Source organism: Bos indicus, chromosome 16 (assembly GCF_029378745.1).
Source record: "Bos indicus isolate NIAB-ARS_2022 breed Sahiwal x Tharparkar chromosome 16, NIAB-ARS_B.indTharparkar_mat_pri_1.0, whole genome shotgun sequence".
NCBI classification, from domain to species: Eukaryota; Metazoa; Chordata; class Mammalia; order Artiodactyla; family Bovidae; genus Bos; species Bos indicus.
Window position 1 is genome coordinate 45,608,581 of NC_091775.1, and position 17,601 is coordinate 45,626,181.

Consider the following 17,601-nt stretch of genomic DNA (forward strand, 5'->3'; position numbering starts at 1 on the left):
GGAAGAATTAATTGAATTCACTAACTGCATTTGGTGTGAGGGTCAAGTGTCTTCCTGAATCTGGCTTGAACCGCTGAAATGAGTAGAACCTAGGGATCGGGCACCCAGGTGGGATGAGCAAGTTTTCAGTGCTAAATGGGTTTCACATGATCCAAGAAGAGATAGATATTTTAGAATTTTTTACTTCACTTGTGCTCAGTTTTATGTGATTTATTTATTAATCATGTAACAGAATCCCCCCTCCTCCCTTGTAGGAAATAAATTCTTGAGGGTAAGGGTGATGTTTGGCTATGTTTATATGTTGCATAGTATGATACATGATTGGGTATTATCTGCTGTAGTCGAGAATAAGTCATGACTGACCTAGGTATGTATTATTGATAATTTACATTTATAAAGCATTTTGCAATCTCTGAAGTGTATTTGCTGTGTGTGCATATACTTAATTTTCACAACAGCTCTGTGAATAGCTAGTTATTATTCCTTGTTGTTTTTTTTAGTCGCTAAGTCATCTCTGACTCTCTTGTGATCCCATGGACTGTAGTCCGCCAGGCTCCTCTGTCCATGGGATTTCCCAGGCAAGAATACTGGAGGGGGTTGCCATTTCCTTCTCCAGGGGATCTTCCTGACTCAGGTCTCCTGCACTGCAGGCAGATTCTTTACCATTGTGGGAAGCCCAGTTATTATCCCAGCCCTACAGCAGGGAAACTGACTCAGAGAGAGTGATTTCCCCAAGGCACTAGCCCTGGCAGTGCCAAAGCATGAACCTTTGCTTCTCAGTCCACTATGCTTGCAATTCTACCAAGGGGCCAAACCTCCTGGGACCACTGAAATAGTGACAAGAAACGGTTTCCTTAAATGAGATTTGGGCCCTGAGCATGATTGAAATTTGAGTACTTTATCCAGATTGCTTCTGGTAAGTAGTGTAAGGTGTTTGTATGTGGTTGGTGGCTTTATTTTGAAGAGGCAAATGATGTTTGTGTAGAGGTTTATATAAGTAACCTGAAACAATGCAGAATAGTTCTGTATCATTGACTGTCGAATGAATGCCTTTAACACTGATTAGATTACAGTGGAACTAAGCCAGCCTACCAAATTTTATCAGTTAAGATAAAATCCAGTGCAGTCTGATGAATCTGGAAACTAGTGAGAGGACTATACATTTATTTTTATTAAAAATCAGTCCTCTTTCTCATGTCACTCCAAACCCTCTGGCTTCCTAAGTTTTGAATGTACCTGAATCACTCCAGCCTCTGGACATTTGCAGTTGCTTCCTCTCTGCTGCAGTGGTCTCCGTGTCTCTTCTATACTCTTGGGACAAAGCTGCCTCCCTGACCACTGTTTAAAATTACAGTCCTCTTATACTCCCTTGTTCCCATTGGACTCCCTACATAAGCTCTTTTAGTGTAATAGATATATCTGTATATTTGTATATATGTTTATACCTTTCTCCACTTCCTGGAACATCAGGTCCGCAGGCCAGGGATGTTTGTATGGGGTTCTCTGCTGTTTTCCCCACACGTGGGCATGTAACTAGCGCACTGGGCATTCAGCACACTAGCATCGTGGGTATTCAGTTGACATTTGTTCAGTGAAGAAGATTGTTTTGAATCTGAAATGTTTTTTAGATTAGAGTTCTCCTTTTGTTAATTTTAAACTGTCTTTTCCTGTATTTCCTGTTGAATTGGGTTGAGTAGTGGATCGACTTGATATTTTCAAAATTTTCTTCTTTCTTACTAGGGAAGAGTACCTTCTGTCTGGGTGGGAGAGATTAAAATGAGTGTGTTTCCTAAATGTGTCTGTGCTAATTATCAGCAAGGATATATGTAGGAAAAGTTGGCCCCTGTGAAGATACAGATTGTAACCTGAGCAGTAGCTTGCCATCAGGTCAGGTGGGTTCACCTTGGCGAGGGGGGCTTCAGACTCCACTACAGATGCTCTCTTCTTAGTTCCCCTTCTGTAGCCTGAAAAGTGGGGTGATGACTCTTGTTTGGTTCACATCACTGAGTAGTAGACAGAATCCAGTGAGAGCATGGCAGGGGCCTGCTTTGTGAACCCCTTGCTGTTATACAAAGACACTATAGTGTTACCTACCGAGGAGAACATTTCCAGTGTCCTGAGGTGACAGCTACCTTTCTCAGCGCCACTGGATCCCTTACCTCAAATGTTGCATTGTATGTTGGTCGTTTTATAATGAAGCTCAGAAAAATGATGATTATTGTGGTAAATGCAGAGGGAAAAAAAAATCCCCACTGTGCTATATTTCAGGGACAAATGTGAACAGAAGTTGAATTGACTTTAGCTTTGGATTATCAGTATTCTTAGTTATCTGAAAGTTGGACACACACACACAGAGGGTTTCATTTTATGGATGGTTTATCTACTGATCATTGATTTTTTCTTGCTAACTCTCGGTAGAAACAACTCAAAGTTTTTTGTAAGTAGAAGTACACTATATGATTTTGTAGGGAGTAATGTTGAATGTACAATTTGGACTTACTACTTTTTTTCTGTTTAAGTGCTGAAATAATATTTTTGCACTGTTTTCTGGAGCAGTTATCTTGTTAACCCTGGGGAAATTATGTTTTCTTGAACTTCTCTGAAGTATGTCTGTCCTGAACTGAATCTGAGAGTCTTTTGGCCTAAGCTCCTTGTTCTTTTTAGACTCCCAGGAGACCTTGGTATGTTTTCAATGTCAAAGAGGAATGTTTTAACAACCACGTTAGCTGATGGTTTTCTTTCTTGCATGATTGGCTTGTTCGGGCTCTAAACTTAGGCCCAATGGAGAAAGTAATATGTCTCTTTGTGTATTTTCAATTGCTAACACTAGTGGCCTCCAGGGACTTGGGGGTTTATTACTGTCTGCTTAGCAGATGATTCATTGAAGCAGAACTTTTGCAGGCAGTAGAATAATTTTTCATTTTCTGGAAATATGTTTAGAAAATTGAAATCCTATCTGAGAGTGCATTTCCTCTATAGAAGGAAGCAATTTAGGTTTGTGCTTCATACTGTCACACTTCTGACTTTGCTTATAGACTGTTGGCATTATTGCTCCTTCATAGGTCTCTCTCCCAAAGCTTGTTGTTAACTTTTTTTTTTTCCCTGAATGCCTAAGGATATTTGAAGTGCTAGTGGGAATGTCTCTACTGGTATCAAGTTTGACCTAAGAGGTTTGGAGAGAGTACATGATAATGTTTACGGCTTTGGCGTGACCAAAGAGAATTTTCTCTGTGTTTGAGGCATGTAATTACAAACTGACTTGGTGGTTGTTGTCCGAGTAAAGAGGACCAGTCTTTTGTTTGTTTGCATGTATTGTTCCTATCTGGCCTGAGTAGCACAAGAAACAGGTGGTTCTCCTGTTGACCAGTTATCTCCTCTTTCTGCATGAGAGCATCAAGGATTGGGACCATGGGCTCTTCCCTTGTGGTATCTTTACTTCTGAACACCTGGCAAATAGACAGTGTTTGGTACAAACTTGAACAAGTGAGATGAGATACTGGGGAAGATGATAAAAGAGTGCAAAAGAAAAATTACTGGTTATTATGACTGTTCCAAGACTGACTTTTAAGTAAAATTAAAAATTTTTAATTTTTTAATAAGATTGGAGTTTGGGGTTCACTCTTCTCATTATATTACTGTTCAGACTTTCCTTTTGGGCTTTAGTTTTAGACGTTTAGGGAGACTATCGGAGAAGGCAATGGCACCCCACTCCAGTACTCTTGCCTGGAAAATCCCATGGACGGAGGAGCCTGGTAGGCTGCAGTCCATGGGGTCGCGAATAGTCGGATACGACTGAGCAACTTCACTTTCACTTTTCACTTTCATGCATTGGAGAAGGAAATGGCAACGCACTCCGGTGTTCTTGCCTGGAGAATCCCAGGGACAGGGGCGCCTGGTGGGCTGCCATCTGTGAGGTCGCACAGAGTCGACACGACTGAAGCGACTTAGCAGCAGACTTAGCAGCAGGGAGACTATTAATAGTGGATATTTGGAAGAATGTATAAACCACCTAATAATCTCTAAAGATGAAAGGTTGTTTTGGGAACCTGTTTGTTTTGTGAAGACAGAGATAATATATCTTTGAGAAACCAGTTTTCTTGGAAAATAACTAGAATAGTAGACTTAGAACATGTAAAAAATTGTAATCGAAGGCACAGGAATCTTGCTTTGAGGTTGTTATTTTTGAGTCAACTCTTATGTTTATTCTTGAGAGAAGCTTTGGAAATTTAGAAAAGTGACCAGAAAGAGTCTTCAGAAGACAGTGCACTGTGAGACATCCTAAGACATTTTCCAAGGCTCTCCAGATTACATACTTTTTTTTTTCAGGTGGAAATAATTTTTACTATAGGTTCTTTCCCTTTTAAATTAATATTGTGGTTCATAAAACTCCTTTTTTATTTTTTTTTGTTGTTCAGTTGCTAGGTTGTGTCTGACTCTTTGTGACCCCATGGACTGCAGCACACCAGGCTTCCCCATCCTTCACTATCTCCCAAAGTTTATTCAAGTTCATGTCCTTTGAGTCGGTGATGGTGTCTAACCATCTCATCCTTTGCCCATGCCGCCTTCTTTTGCCTTCGATCTTCAGTCTTTTCCAGTGAGCTGGTTCTTCCCATCAGGTAGCCAAAGTATTGGAGCTTCAGCATCAGTTCTTCCTGAATAATCAGAGTTGATTTCCTTTGGGATTGACTGGTTTGATCTCCTTGAAGTCCAAGGAACTCTCAAGAGTCTTCTCCGGCACCACAGTGATTGTGCCCCTTATATGTTGTTTACTGGGATACACTTTACTTTTTCATTTTAAAAGGAAAAAACAGTTTGTATACAGAAAGCATCATTTGCCCTTATGCATTCAGATATTGTTCATTATTAGTGTGATAGAAAGTCCCAAACAATTCGCTAGCTGAGGCCAGTAACTGTTTATGTTTAAATTTTGTGTCATTGTCCTAACTTTTTTCCTGTGGCAAGTAAGAAGTTTTCAGTGCTAAAGCATGAGTAAGGAAGAGAATCATTGAACAAAATATTATTTTAGGAAAGGAAATATGGGAAAATGTTACAGGAAAACCAATTCTACTCTCTTTTTTTCTCCTAGCATTTTTGAAACGTTGGGGTTGTTGGAGTGGTTGGATTTTCCCTGGAATTGAGTGAGAAATTCAGAAGACTGAAGCCCAGGCTTACTGTCTACCTTTCACGGAGGCCCAGCCGTGAGAGGACAGAAGAAGGCACGTGGCGAATCATGACAGCTGACAAAGACAAAGACAAAGACAAAGAGAAGGACCGGGACCGAGATCGGGACCGGGAGAGAGAGAAGCGAGACAAAGTGCGTGAGAGTGAGAACTCGAGGCCCCGCAGGAGCTGTACCTTGGAAGGAGGAGCCAAAAATTACGCCGAGAGTGATCACAGTGAAGACGAGGACAATGACAACAACAGTGCCACCACGGAGGAGTCCACGAAGAAGAACAAAAAGAAGCCCCCGAAAAAAAAATCTCGTTACGAAAGGACAGATACCGGCGAGATAACATCATACATCACGGAGGACGATGTCGTCTATAGACCAGGAGGTGAGGTGCCTTTGGGTCTTTACAGTGTCTGTGGTTGAGAAACCTGGTGTCAGCCTGTGGATGCAGGTGGACATGAAACCCAGAAGAATGGGTAGTGGTTTGGGGCAGGAAAACTCCAGGTATTCAATAGCTCCAGGCTTCAGTCAGCTGGTGTGCTGGCCCTTCCCTGTGCCCACCTCTGGGCCTGCCCGTGAGGCTCTCCTTCTGTCCGTGTCTTCTGCTGCTCATTCTCACACTTCACTGTCTGCCCAGAACTTTGCCTCTTTTCACGTCCTCCTTTTCCTTTTGTCTTCAGCACAGATTAGACTGTGGTGAGGCCCTGCAGAGTGGAGTACACGGTGGGACAAGTAAGCCTTCAAGTTCAGGGTTACGGGTCATTTTACATTGGCTACAGGAGTGACCAGAAGCTAGACAGGGGTTTTTAGTGGGCTTCAGACCAGGGTTTATTCCTCCTGACGACCTCCTTTTCCCTAGAATTAAGCTTCAGGGCCTCTAATCAATGATAATAGATGAAGCCAACTAACCTGCTTTGTTTTCCAGGAAAGATACTGCGTCCACTCGGTATATTGAGGTTATTTGTAGCAATTAGAGAGAGACCAGACCCAGCTTGCAGATAAGATGTAGGGAAGCAGGTGGTTCAGAACCTGTTGAACACCAGCAATACCTTCCTTTTTCATTTGATACATTGTGTATATTCGGGTACTTTCCTTACAGAAGTCAGTTTAAAAAAAAAAACTAGCTGAAATCAGTTCTTTGAATTGCTTACAGTGTTGAGGAATGACATGAGTTGCATGAGATGTAGTTAGTAGGTTGGAAGCCTCCCAGTTTGATGTTTTTCTAGGAGCTGGAGATTAAAGAGATTATGTTATTAACCTGGTACCGTTATTTTGCTGAGCTGTACTGTAGCTGTGCTGAACTTCACATAAAGTACTCGATTTTTTTCCCCCATATAGAAATTAGTTTTGAATTTTGAAAAATAATGTTTTCAAACTTACATAGATTAGCTTGTATTCACTATACTTTTTGGCTGATGACTGAGAAGATATTTATGTGATATAAACTTATCAAAATTTCTGGGGGAAATTAGATAAACTTATCTAATTTCTGGGGGAAATTAGAGCTCTGTTGTGGAGATTTGGTAGTGTGTAGGTTACCGAACTGACAGAGTCTTTGATTCACCCTTAACATGTTGGACAGTCAGAATGTCCTAGCCACCAAGGAACATATGTCAGTATAGACAAACCGCACGTTGATTGCTACAGACCTGTGTACTTCTAGATCACAAGAAAGAGACAGAATGCATTAACTTTTTTCGATACAGGTTACAGATGATACCTTAAAAATAAGGGATGATCTGATTTGTCATTGTGTCAGAAGGCTGGCTGTCTTGTGCAGAACTGAGGGCCAGCCTTTCTCAGCGGAGAGTTACTCTTTTTTTTTTTTTCAAAATGCTTCTCCAAAATACTTGTAGTCCGAAATATATGGGAAGTGCTGCATGTACTGTCTCTCATGTGAGACTGTCATAGTTAATAACTTGGAGAAGCCCTGCAGTTAAGGAAACTTCTTTAACATTAAAAAACAAAACAAAACAAAACCTGCCATTTCCCCTATTTGTGGGGCTGTGGCATCCTGTTTCTGCTGAATATCTCCTTAAGAAAAATCATTTTTGAGAAAACAAGTTTGAGAACTGTTGCACATTCATATTGCATATTCTACAGGATGGTGGGAAATCTTTTCTTCTTGATGTTTAGAAGACTGTGTGGAGGGAGGTTGGTAATGGCTTATTTTCAAAACAGTAGGTTCTTGTTTTGGGGAGGAACTGTGTACTTAAGGGAGGCAGACATTGTTTCAGTAAATCTGAGGACCTTTGTGAAATGTGAAAAAGGTATACAGGCTCTCTGGAAGCTGTTATAAAGGACTGAAAACAACAAAAATGGCTTGAAAATTTTCTGTGGTGCTCCAGCAGAACCACTTGTGGGAGACGCCCCTGTGCTTGGCCGGGTGACAGGTGCGGCCTGTGGTTTGCATACTGCCAGGTCCATAGATGTTTGCCTCTTTGGTAAGGAGACAGTCTTTGACCTTCTCAGTAGTTTTGTTTCTTTTGGGGTTATTATGCATTTGAAGGTGAATGACTTCTCAGTGGAAGATGTTAAAATATTGCCTCTTCTTTAGGTTTTTCTTCTCCTTTTGTCTTTTTTCTTTCTGATCTTTGTCTTTCTTGGTGCAAAGTACTACAGTAAAATCTTCAGTTGGTGATGAAAACCCTTACATGCACCCAACTGCAGAGATTCTCTTTGGTTAATTGTATCTTAAGGGTTTCAGTAGGGACTTTATGGGGCATCATAAGGGATTCTTCAATGTATTATTAGTTTTTGAGTAGTAGACCTTTTATGGGCTTCCCTGGTGGCTCAGTGATAAAGAATATGCCTGCAGTGCAGAAGTTGCAGGAGACATGGGTTCGATTCCTGGGTCAGAAAAGTCTTCTGGAGGATGAAATGGCAACCCACTACAGTATTCTTTTTGCCTGGAGAATTTCATGTACAAAGGACCCTGGAAAGCTCCAGTCCATGGGGTTGAAAATAGTCAGACACAATTGAGCACAGTGTCTTTTCAGATCTTTTATGCTCATTTGAAATCACAGATAAATTTTTTCCTTTCCTGAATTGGTTTCAATACTCAGATTAAGTCTAAATTACAAATACCTCCCAAAATGTCATTAAGATTGAGCCTAGTGGCGAGCAATAACATGAGGATAAAAATAGACTGTTATGTAATATATGTGCTTGTCCTTGGGGGATAAGCCTATGTTCATACTGTTTGGTCTGAGAAGACTGAGGTTTTATTGAGGAAATGGGTATTTAGGATTTTCGTAGCTAAGGTTTAATCTCATGCCTGGTTACAACCAGTTCTTTCTGATCCTGCTCCTCATTTCTGCAGCTTTTTATTGGTCTTAGAAGCACAGCATGATGGACTTGTAGTTACACTGTCCACGTTACCTCCTACCTTAGGGTCTTTGTACCTGCTGATGCCTCAGGTTTGTGACCCCCCACCCCCCTACCCCCACTCCAACCCAACAGACAGACATGCTGAGCTACTGTCCTCTCTTTAGTACTCCATTCCAGTGCCATCACCTTCCTCCCACACCCCAATTATCCAGATTTCCTTAATAGGTACAGTCTTGAAGTCATGTAGCTTTCCTTCTTGCACTTGTAACAGTAATAATTTTCTGTTTATTTCTGTTACTATTTTAGGATGTCTGTCTCCTCCATGAAGGTGTCTACTTTGTTTCTACTTATTGAATTCCTGAGATCTGCAAGAATAGTGTACACATAGCATGGATTCCATAATACTGGTTTTTTGTTGTTTGTTTTGGCCTCACTGCATGGCTGTGGGATCCTAGTTTTCCAACCATGGACTGAATCCAGGGTCCCTGCAGTGAAACCACGGAGTCCAAACCACTGGACCACCAGGGAAGTCCAATACTTGATGAATAAATAAGTTTCTGAAATTTTTATTCAAAAATATATTGACTGATTGATGATGTCACAGAATAATGCTTCTGGAAGTCCAGTTCGAATAATTTATTTCCCAGTGAATGATTTAACAAGCTTGTTATAAAAACAAAAATCAAAACCTTGTGGAGCTCTGTGTATACTTTGCATCTGTGTCTAATCTAACTTCTTTGTTGTCCATCAGCCGTTACTCTATTTCTGAGATGACTGTCACAGTGACAAATTGATTTTTTACACAGCTGTGTGCAGTCAGATTTCTCTTATGGGCATTTTCAGCATAGAGTATTGGTTTCTAAAGTTTGCTGTGGGTGGCATATAAATTTCTTTCTGCTTTTTTCTTCCTTCTTTTCCCTCACTTTATTGAGATATAACCAATACATGACATTAAGAAAATGTGTAGTTACACAGGGAACTTAATTCAGTCAGGAGGGGAACTGCCATTTGTCACAACATGGATGAACCTGAGGTCATTATGTTAAGTGAAAAAGTCAAAGAGAAGTACCACATGATCTCTTCCACTTGTGGGATCTAAAAAAACCAAACTCAGAAACAGAGAACAGATCAGTGGTTGTCACAGGTGGGGAGGTGGGGGATAAGGAGTCAGGGAGGTGAGTGAAGGCAGTCAAAGGGTACAAATTTCCAGCTATAAGATGAATAAGTTCTGGGGATGTAATGTACAGCATGTGATGGGAGTTAAAAATACTGCTATGTGTATTTGAAAGTTGCTAGGTAAATAGAGTAAGCTCACATGACACACACAAAATTCTCCAGGCCAGAATACTGGAGTGGGTGGCCTTTCCCTTCTCCAGGGGATCTTCCCAACCCAGGGATTGAACTCAGGTCTCCCACATTGCAGGTGGATTCTTTACCAGCTGAGCCACAAGGGATGCAACACACACACACACACACCACCACGAGCGAGTGCACAAAATTAGTGATTTTATATATATATATATATATATATATATATGTTGCAAAATGATTATGCCACAGTGAGGTTAGTTAGTGTAGCCATCATGACACAATGACACATAGTTATAGTTTTGTACTTACTTAGAAAAAAAAGTTAAAGCATGGAACTTTAAAAAATGTATAGTTTCCCTTTGGTTCAGATTTCTGTTTAAAGAGGGGAAGGGAGTTACCAACTTTTTAACAAATGATACGTCCTACCATTTAGCTCCTGATTCTTCACTGAGTGATTGGTCTCTGACCAGTTAAGAGGCTGAATTTGGTTTTAAAGTCTTGCTTTTCTGAATAATTGAAAGCTTATCTTCTGCAGTCACTCAGACAAACATTCTTTCTCAAAGTAAACCTAAAGAAAACTCTGGCATTTGGTGTTCCAGGACATACATTTTTGGAGAAAATAAAAGCTCATTGATCTGCAACTTTTTATCCATGTCTTCTATCTGTAGAAGAATTTTTAGGTGAAATTGACATGAAAATGAAAGTGTCTTCTTGAGGCATTCTTATTTGGGAGGGAGTGTGAGTTTTTCTGATGATTGCAAGAATTTTTTTGTGTTACAAGAAACATGAATCCTGGCATAAAGGCACCTGTAGGGTTGATAATGATTTAACTTGTGTGACAAGATAATTTGCATGTAATAAACCTAATATTAATCTGCTTAAAGCTTTTCAGTGGATCACTTTTGCTAATAGGACAGAGTCTAAAACCTTCACATGGCACACCAGACTGTGATAAGATTGCCTGTCTGTGTATCGTCTTTGGATATTTTTTGACAAGAAAGAAACACAGGCAGCGTGTGAGCTTGCAAGGGCTGTCATAACAAAGCACCACAAGCTGAGTAGCTTAAACAGCCAAACGATAGAAATGTATTGGCTCACAGTTTTGTAGGCTGCAAGTTCGAAGTCAAGGCGCTGGTAGGTTTGGTGCTCCCGTTGAAGGTACTGGAAAAGGATCTATCTGTTCCACGCCTCTCCTAGCTTCTGAGAGTTCCTCGACTTGTCTGAGCATAGCTTCAGTCTTCACATGGCATCTCTTTGTGTGCCTGGTTTTGGGTCTCACCAAATTTATCCTTTTTATAAAGACACAAATCATTGAATTAAGGCCCCACTCATTCTAATTAAAAGTGATCACATCTGCAGTGGTCACTTTTTTCAGGAAGGTCAGTCACATTTTGAAGCACTGAGGTTAGGACTCAGATGTATAAATTTTGGTAAGATGCGGTTCAGTACATGACAGGCAGGAAGAGCATTGTTGCCAGGAGGACTCAGGTTTGAGTGACCGGAGTCTGTGACCACTTCAGCTCTCCTTAGTTGTGTGTCCTTCCAACACCTGTGAAAATATATTTATTTTCAATCACGTTTTAGTATACTTTTCATTGTGGATTGCATTAATTTTTTTTTTCTGTTTCTATTGAAATTTTACTTTGCCTTTTCCTAAGCCTAAAGAAATGATTGCCTTTTAGTGTTTATTAGGAAGTTATTCAAATCCTGCATATGTATAGGAAAGAATTTTAGCACATAAAAAGTTATGACTTTATGAGGGTGGAAGAAACAAGAGAAACTTCTAAAGTTATTCTAACCAAAAGAATGGGAAGTGGCAGAAAATTTGGGGACGAGTTAACTCTATCTTTTTCTGTTTCGTAAGGAAAGGAAGGGTCTTTGAGTGAAACATGTACCCCAGAGCTTGCTGGAGTGTTTGGTGTCAGCCACAGGTCAGCAACCTGTTAGAAATGCAGTCTCAGGTTCCACTCCGGATCTACTCAGTCAGCATTTTTGTTTTCATAAGATTTCCAGGTGTTTTAAATACACATTAAAATTTGAGAATCATTGATGTAGACCAGTGCTTCCCTGTCTTTTTCAAGTTAGTGCACAGATAGAAAATGAGTGCATTGCCTTGAGGGTTGAGAGGCCCAGCATCCCAGCACACTCACAGCAGACTGGAGTTTAGGCAGATCCAAAAAAGGGGAGACAACTACTTCTGACTGAATACACTAAAGCCTTTGACTGTTCAGATCACAATAAAATGTGGAAAATTCTTCAAGAGATGGGAATACCAAACCGCCTTACCTGCCTCCTGTGAAACCTGTATACAGATCAAGAAGCAACAGAACCAGACATGGAACAACAGACTGATTCCAAATTGGGAAAGGAGTTCATCAAGGATGTATATTGTCACATTGCTTATTTAACCTATATGGAGAGTACATCATGCAAAATGCCAGCCTGGGTGAAGCACAAGCTGGAAACAAGATTGCCGGGAGAAATACCAATAACTTCAGATATGTGAGCTTGAGAACAAATTGTCAGTTGTGAGGGACAGAGGGAGCTGTAACTGTGGATGGCTACACCATTATAACCGTGGATGCCCACTGTTTTTAAAGCACCTGCTCCTTTTCAATGCTGGACTTCCTTTACATGTGTTGTTTCTGCTCCTTAAAATCTCTGCACAAATGAGTCATTGTTTTCCTATAATATCTATGGGGAAACAGGCCACACAGCTGGTTTGTAAGTCTGCATGGGCCTGGGAGAATTGATTAAAGCCCAAAATGGATTGACCTTTGATGCTTTTGAACTGTGGTGTTGGAGAAGACTCTTGAGAGTCCCTTGGCCTGCAAGGAGATCCAACCAGTCCATCCTAAAGGAAATCAGTCCTGAATGTTCATTGGAAGGACTGATGTTGAAGCTGAAACTCCAATACTTGGGCCGCCTGATGCAAAGAGCTGACTCATTTGAAAAGACTCTGATGCTGGGAAAGCTTGAAGGCAGGAGGAGAAGGGGATGACAGAGGATGAGATGGCTGGATGGTATCACTGACTCAATGGATATGAGTTTGAGTAAACTCCGGGAGTCGGTGGTAGACAGGGAGGCCTGGTGTGCTACAGTCCATGGGGTCGCAAAGAGTCTGACATGACAAGCCATTGAACTGAACTAAACTTGATAAAATTACTGAAGATAATGAAAATAAGAAACACAGTTACGCTGAAACTAAAGAAGGGATAGGCCTATTTCTTAGAAAATGCAAATGAAATAATTAATTTGCTCCTTTTCTTTCTCCTACTCCTGAAGTCAGTACATGTTGCCTGCTTTTGAAAGTTGTTTCTCTCTCTTACTAGATAAATATAAGGATTAATTGTTAAAAAGGTAAATGGTTAACAAGTATGAGAAGTACGTTGAGCAGGGTGAGGTAAGGTGTTGCAGAATATTTAGGATAAATTTTGATTACTGAATTTGAAACCTTAACCCAGCAACTGAAAGGGAAAATAAATGGTTTATGTATCTAATAAATGTGAGCGTATTGTATTCATTAAGGTTTTTTTTTTTTTTTTAAATGGAAACTGGAGAATATCGGCCACATCTACATGAAAATAATTTGTTGGTAGAGTAACTCACAGACTGGGTGGACACCTATCTGGATTGAGGGCAGTTCGGATTTTGGGTTAGCAGAAACTCCTGACCGTTCCATCTGGGTGCTACCCCCAGAATAGTGTCCTTCAGCATTTTCCTGCCTTGCTGTCACTCAGCTCCAGTCACAGTCTCAGAAGAGTAGGTTGCTTGGTGGAACTTGAATTGCATGTCTGTGTCTTGTATAAAAGAAAGACAGATACCTTGCTTTATTGCTCCCCCTAAACTCCACCTGGTGGGGCTATGGTGACTTCCCCCAGTGGAATACAGGGGTGGGGGGTCGTAGATGAGAGAGGTCCCCACGTACCACTTCATCAGGAGACTGTCACTGTGGCTCCAGATTCAGGGAGAACTTCTAACGACATATGGATATTTATAAATAGTTTGTTCTGCTATGCATGTGCTGGGTAAATAGAGGAAGAGTGTCAGCACAATGTGTGATTTGTGCTGGTTCATATGCAACTTTCTAGGTGAGAGGTTTGTGAATAGAGGGGCTGGGATTAGAGTGTGCAATTACATGGTGTAATATAGGTTACATTTTAGCAGAAAAGGAAAGGTAGGTGAGAATTTAAATCTTCAGTTTGGTTGTCACCCTGGTGAGAGCCCTTTCGTTTCTTTCTAAAGTGAAATGAGTAAATGATGCCTGCCCTGGGGCTCCATCTCCAGAGAGGTGCCCCCACTTTCCATGCCTGCTGTGCTTGCCTGCACAGAAGCCCCAGGTTAACCTGTACTTTTTGGGTACCTTTGAATCAGCACCTGTTGTTTTAATGTATTTTAAATATTCCCTAAGGCAATTCTTCAGCCACTCTGGGTTCCTGCTTGGACAGCGCTATGTTATTTCTTGAGGATATGCTTACTGATTAAAAAAAAACAAACCTGATTTTAGAATCACAAAAGTTTGAGTAAGCTGCTCCTTACTTATCCTGTATTTTATCTTTAATATACATTTTTTTAGTGAAATATAAGATTTTCCCAGATGAACACACACACTTGTGTGTGTGCGTATATATATTCCAGAGTGTCAACATGACGAGCAGTGAACCAGAATGTATCCTTAACCTGTATATTCCAAAAGAAACAGAGATGTTTTGTATGTGCCCATTTTTTGATGAAAATCACCCTTACTCATGACAGATACGTGTTAAATAGTAATCCTTTGAAGGCATTTTTTATGAGCAGTTAATCGTCAAACTCCGAGATCTAGCTTTCTGGTCATATATTCACCTCGGTTTCCTGGGTCCCAGTTGTGGCCTGAATCCAGAAATCCTTTGACACCTCCTCCCCGTAGGACTTCCCCTCTGAGGGTCTCTCCCCATCTCACAGTCCCTTTGCTGCTGCTGCTAAGTCGCTTCAGTCGTGTCCGACTCTGTGCGACCCCTGAGGCGGCAGCCCACCAGGCTCCCCCGTCCCTGGGATTCTCCAGGCAAGAACACTGCAGCGGGTTGCCATTTCCTTCTCCAATGCAGGAAAGTGAAAGTGAAGTTGCTCAGTCTTGTCCGACTCTTCGCGACCCCGAGGACCGCAGCCTACCAGGCTCTTCCGTCCATGGGATTCTCCAGGCAAGAGGACTGGAGTGGGGTGCCACTGCCTTCTGTGCACAGTCCCTTTACCCATAGATATTTCATACCTGGTTTAAATACCACCATTCTCATTTCTCTTGTCTTTTCCTTGCTGGTCCACTCCAGAAGGACATGAATCTTTTTTCCTTTTAGTTCATTGATGTACCCCAGTCTGGGACATTCTAGGCACTTTGTTATTTGTTCCTTAGATACTTAACAGGATAAGCAGGGTGATGACTCCACATGTGTTCACGCTGTGTTTCATGGACAGCCTCTTGAGTAGCATTGTCTTAGCTGTACTGCCTTTAGGAGGTGGGCAGTAAACACATGTACAGAATCGTTGATGTCAGGACTTTCTTCAGAGGGGTCCTGAGCTATTGAGAAAGTTTACTTTGGCTTAAAAAATTGGCATTCAGTTGGTTAAAAGTTATAAATTAGAAGACATGGCTCTATTTTTTAAAAAGTTCCGCTTACAAAACTTATCCCTTCTATAAATTAAATAAATTTTAAGTTAATTTTAAGAAATTTTTGAATTGTGATTGGTCTTGTTTATAATTAATAGTTTTAACATTGACTTGCTTATTAAGTAAAATAAATTCAATATTTGATTTCTGTTGTTGAGTCTTTTAACACAAACCTTTAAAGTACTTAGCACTTCTTATAAATGAAATTAATCATAACCTATGAATAAGGTGCCTTAGATATTTCAGGGTTGTGCATAAACTCACTTAGGTTTTTGGATCAGTTTCTTACAGAGAAGCAGTGTAGGACAGTCTAGTTTTACCATGGGAGAGGCAGGCGCTGGCAAGGGACAACCTCTGTGTCTTTGTTTCTTCACCAGTAAAATGGGGATCAGAGTACGCACCTCAAGAGCCGTAATGGGGATTACATGAGTACACCCACACATACACATGGGGCTTCTTTAGAAAGGGCAAGCATATAGTGCTTTGGGCAAAAGTTTGTTCGGGTTTCCGGTAAGATCTTACCCAATTAAATGGCCCTAGGTAGTGTGTTTTGTTTTTAATTGTAATTTCAAGAATAGTGTTCCAAGCCACATTCTTTCAACTATAAAAAGAACAAAAATATCAAGTCCTGATTTCTTATTAACTTCCAAAATGTTAATATAGTTTTGATTCTCTTAAATCTTTCTTTAAATAATTCTAAATCTTCTCAGGGACAGAAGATGCATATCAATTTAAGGAGATAATTACCATCAAATTGAGGTTACTTAATTTTTAATCCTCCTAGGTCGAAAAGATAGTACCTACTGATGGAAGACATTTATAGTCACTGAGTCTCCCTCTTCAAAACTGTAGAAGCAGATGGCTTCTGACCTCATGTAATCTAATTCTTTGACTATTCACAAAAGCCTGCAATTCTTTTATGGTTGACTGCCTGACTTTTTAAACAATTTATTTTGAAAAATTTCACTTTCGGTTGTAAAAGCTGTTAAAACATGACAGGACCCTAAGATATGTGTGCTTCCTCTCCAAAGATGAGGGGCTTTGATCCCAATTAAGATCTCGTGTTCTTTTTTCTTAGGAGTCTGTTATCCTTGTGGATATTTAAAATGTTCACTGAAATGTTTGCCTGCTGGTGGTGATGACAGCTCATGAAATTATTTGTGACACAAGAGTGGGCTCAGGCAGAAACTTTCCTAGCAAGCTGCTTTGTTTGTGCAAATGCTCAGAAAATATCTCAGTGAAGTGTGGAAGCCACACGGAACTTCTGGCGAAGGTTATTTTGAGAGGGGACATTCCTCTACTCTCAAACACCTCTGCTCTGACGTTAATGTGGCTACCGTTGAGCGTAAGCTCTGGCTGTTCAGGGCTCCTTTTGGATGGATCGGTCATGATGCAGTCCCAGGTCTGTGTACTTGAGTGTCTGAATCCAAATTGGACTTGCCTCCAATTGGTTTCAGTTTGCCAAGGTTGATAGAGAGCTTTTCTTTGGGTGGAAATGGTTATCAAGTTTAATTACTGCTCCTTCAGACCCTCTCTGAGTGTTGTGGTAAACACAGAAAGCATTTCTGCGGGAGGTGGGGCGGGGGGCGTATCTCAGTAGAATCTACATCTTTCTAGTTCATTTAAAGCATGTTTATTTTTTAAAGATTTTTTTTTTTTTTTGATGTGGACCATTTTTAAAGCCTTTTTATTGAACATGTTGCAATAGTGCTTTTGTTTTATATTTTGGATTTCTGACTGTGAGACCTGTGGGATCTTAGTTCCCCAACCAGTGAATCGAACTCATATCCCCTGCATTGGAAGGCAAAGTCTTAACCACTGGACGGCCAGGGAAGTCCCTTTAAAGCTTTCATATGAAGGTAAATAAAAGGGAGCAGGATGCAGGGCTTACCAGGAACGCCTTTGAACTCAGTATTTTTTTTTTAATTTATTTATTTTTAATTGGAGAATAATTGCTTTACAATGTTGTATTGGTTTCTGCCATACATGAGTAGTATGTTCAGCAGTATGAATCAGCCATAGATGTACTCAATATTTTGATAAAGAGACTTAAAAACATCCTCTTTTTTAAAATTATTGGTGTGTCACTTGCCTGTTAGTGCCCTGTTCACACGTCAGAGAGCAGGCATACGTGTTCCACTTTCAT

At 40.6% G+C, this 17,601-nt stretch overlaps 1 protein-coding gene across 5 annotated transcripts in view; it reads left to right on the top strand.

Annotated features, from left to right (window-relative positions):
* RERE (arginine-glutamic acid dipeptide repeats) overlaps positions 1 to 17,601 on the top strand; it is a 415,138-nt gene that overhangs the window by 150,795 nt on the left and 246,742 nt on the right. For all 5 annotated transcript variants that reach the window (XM_019976073.2, XM_019976075.2, XM_019976074.2 and 2 more), the window contains exon 2: positions 5,087 to 5,555. In XM_019976073.2, coding sequence (XP_019831632.2) covers positions 5,231 to 5,555 — 325 coding nt within the window. In that variant the 5' untranslated portion in view covers positions 5,087 to 5,230. The remainder of the gene's footprint in view (positions 1 to 5,086; positions 5,556 to 17,601) is intronic.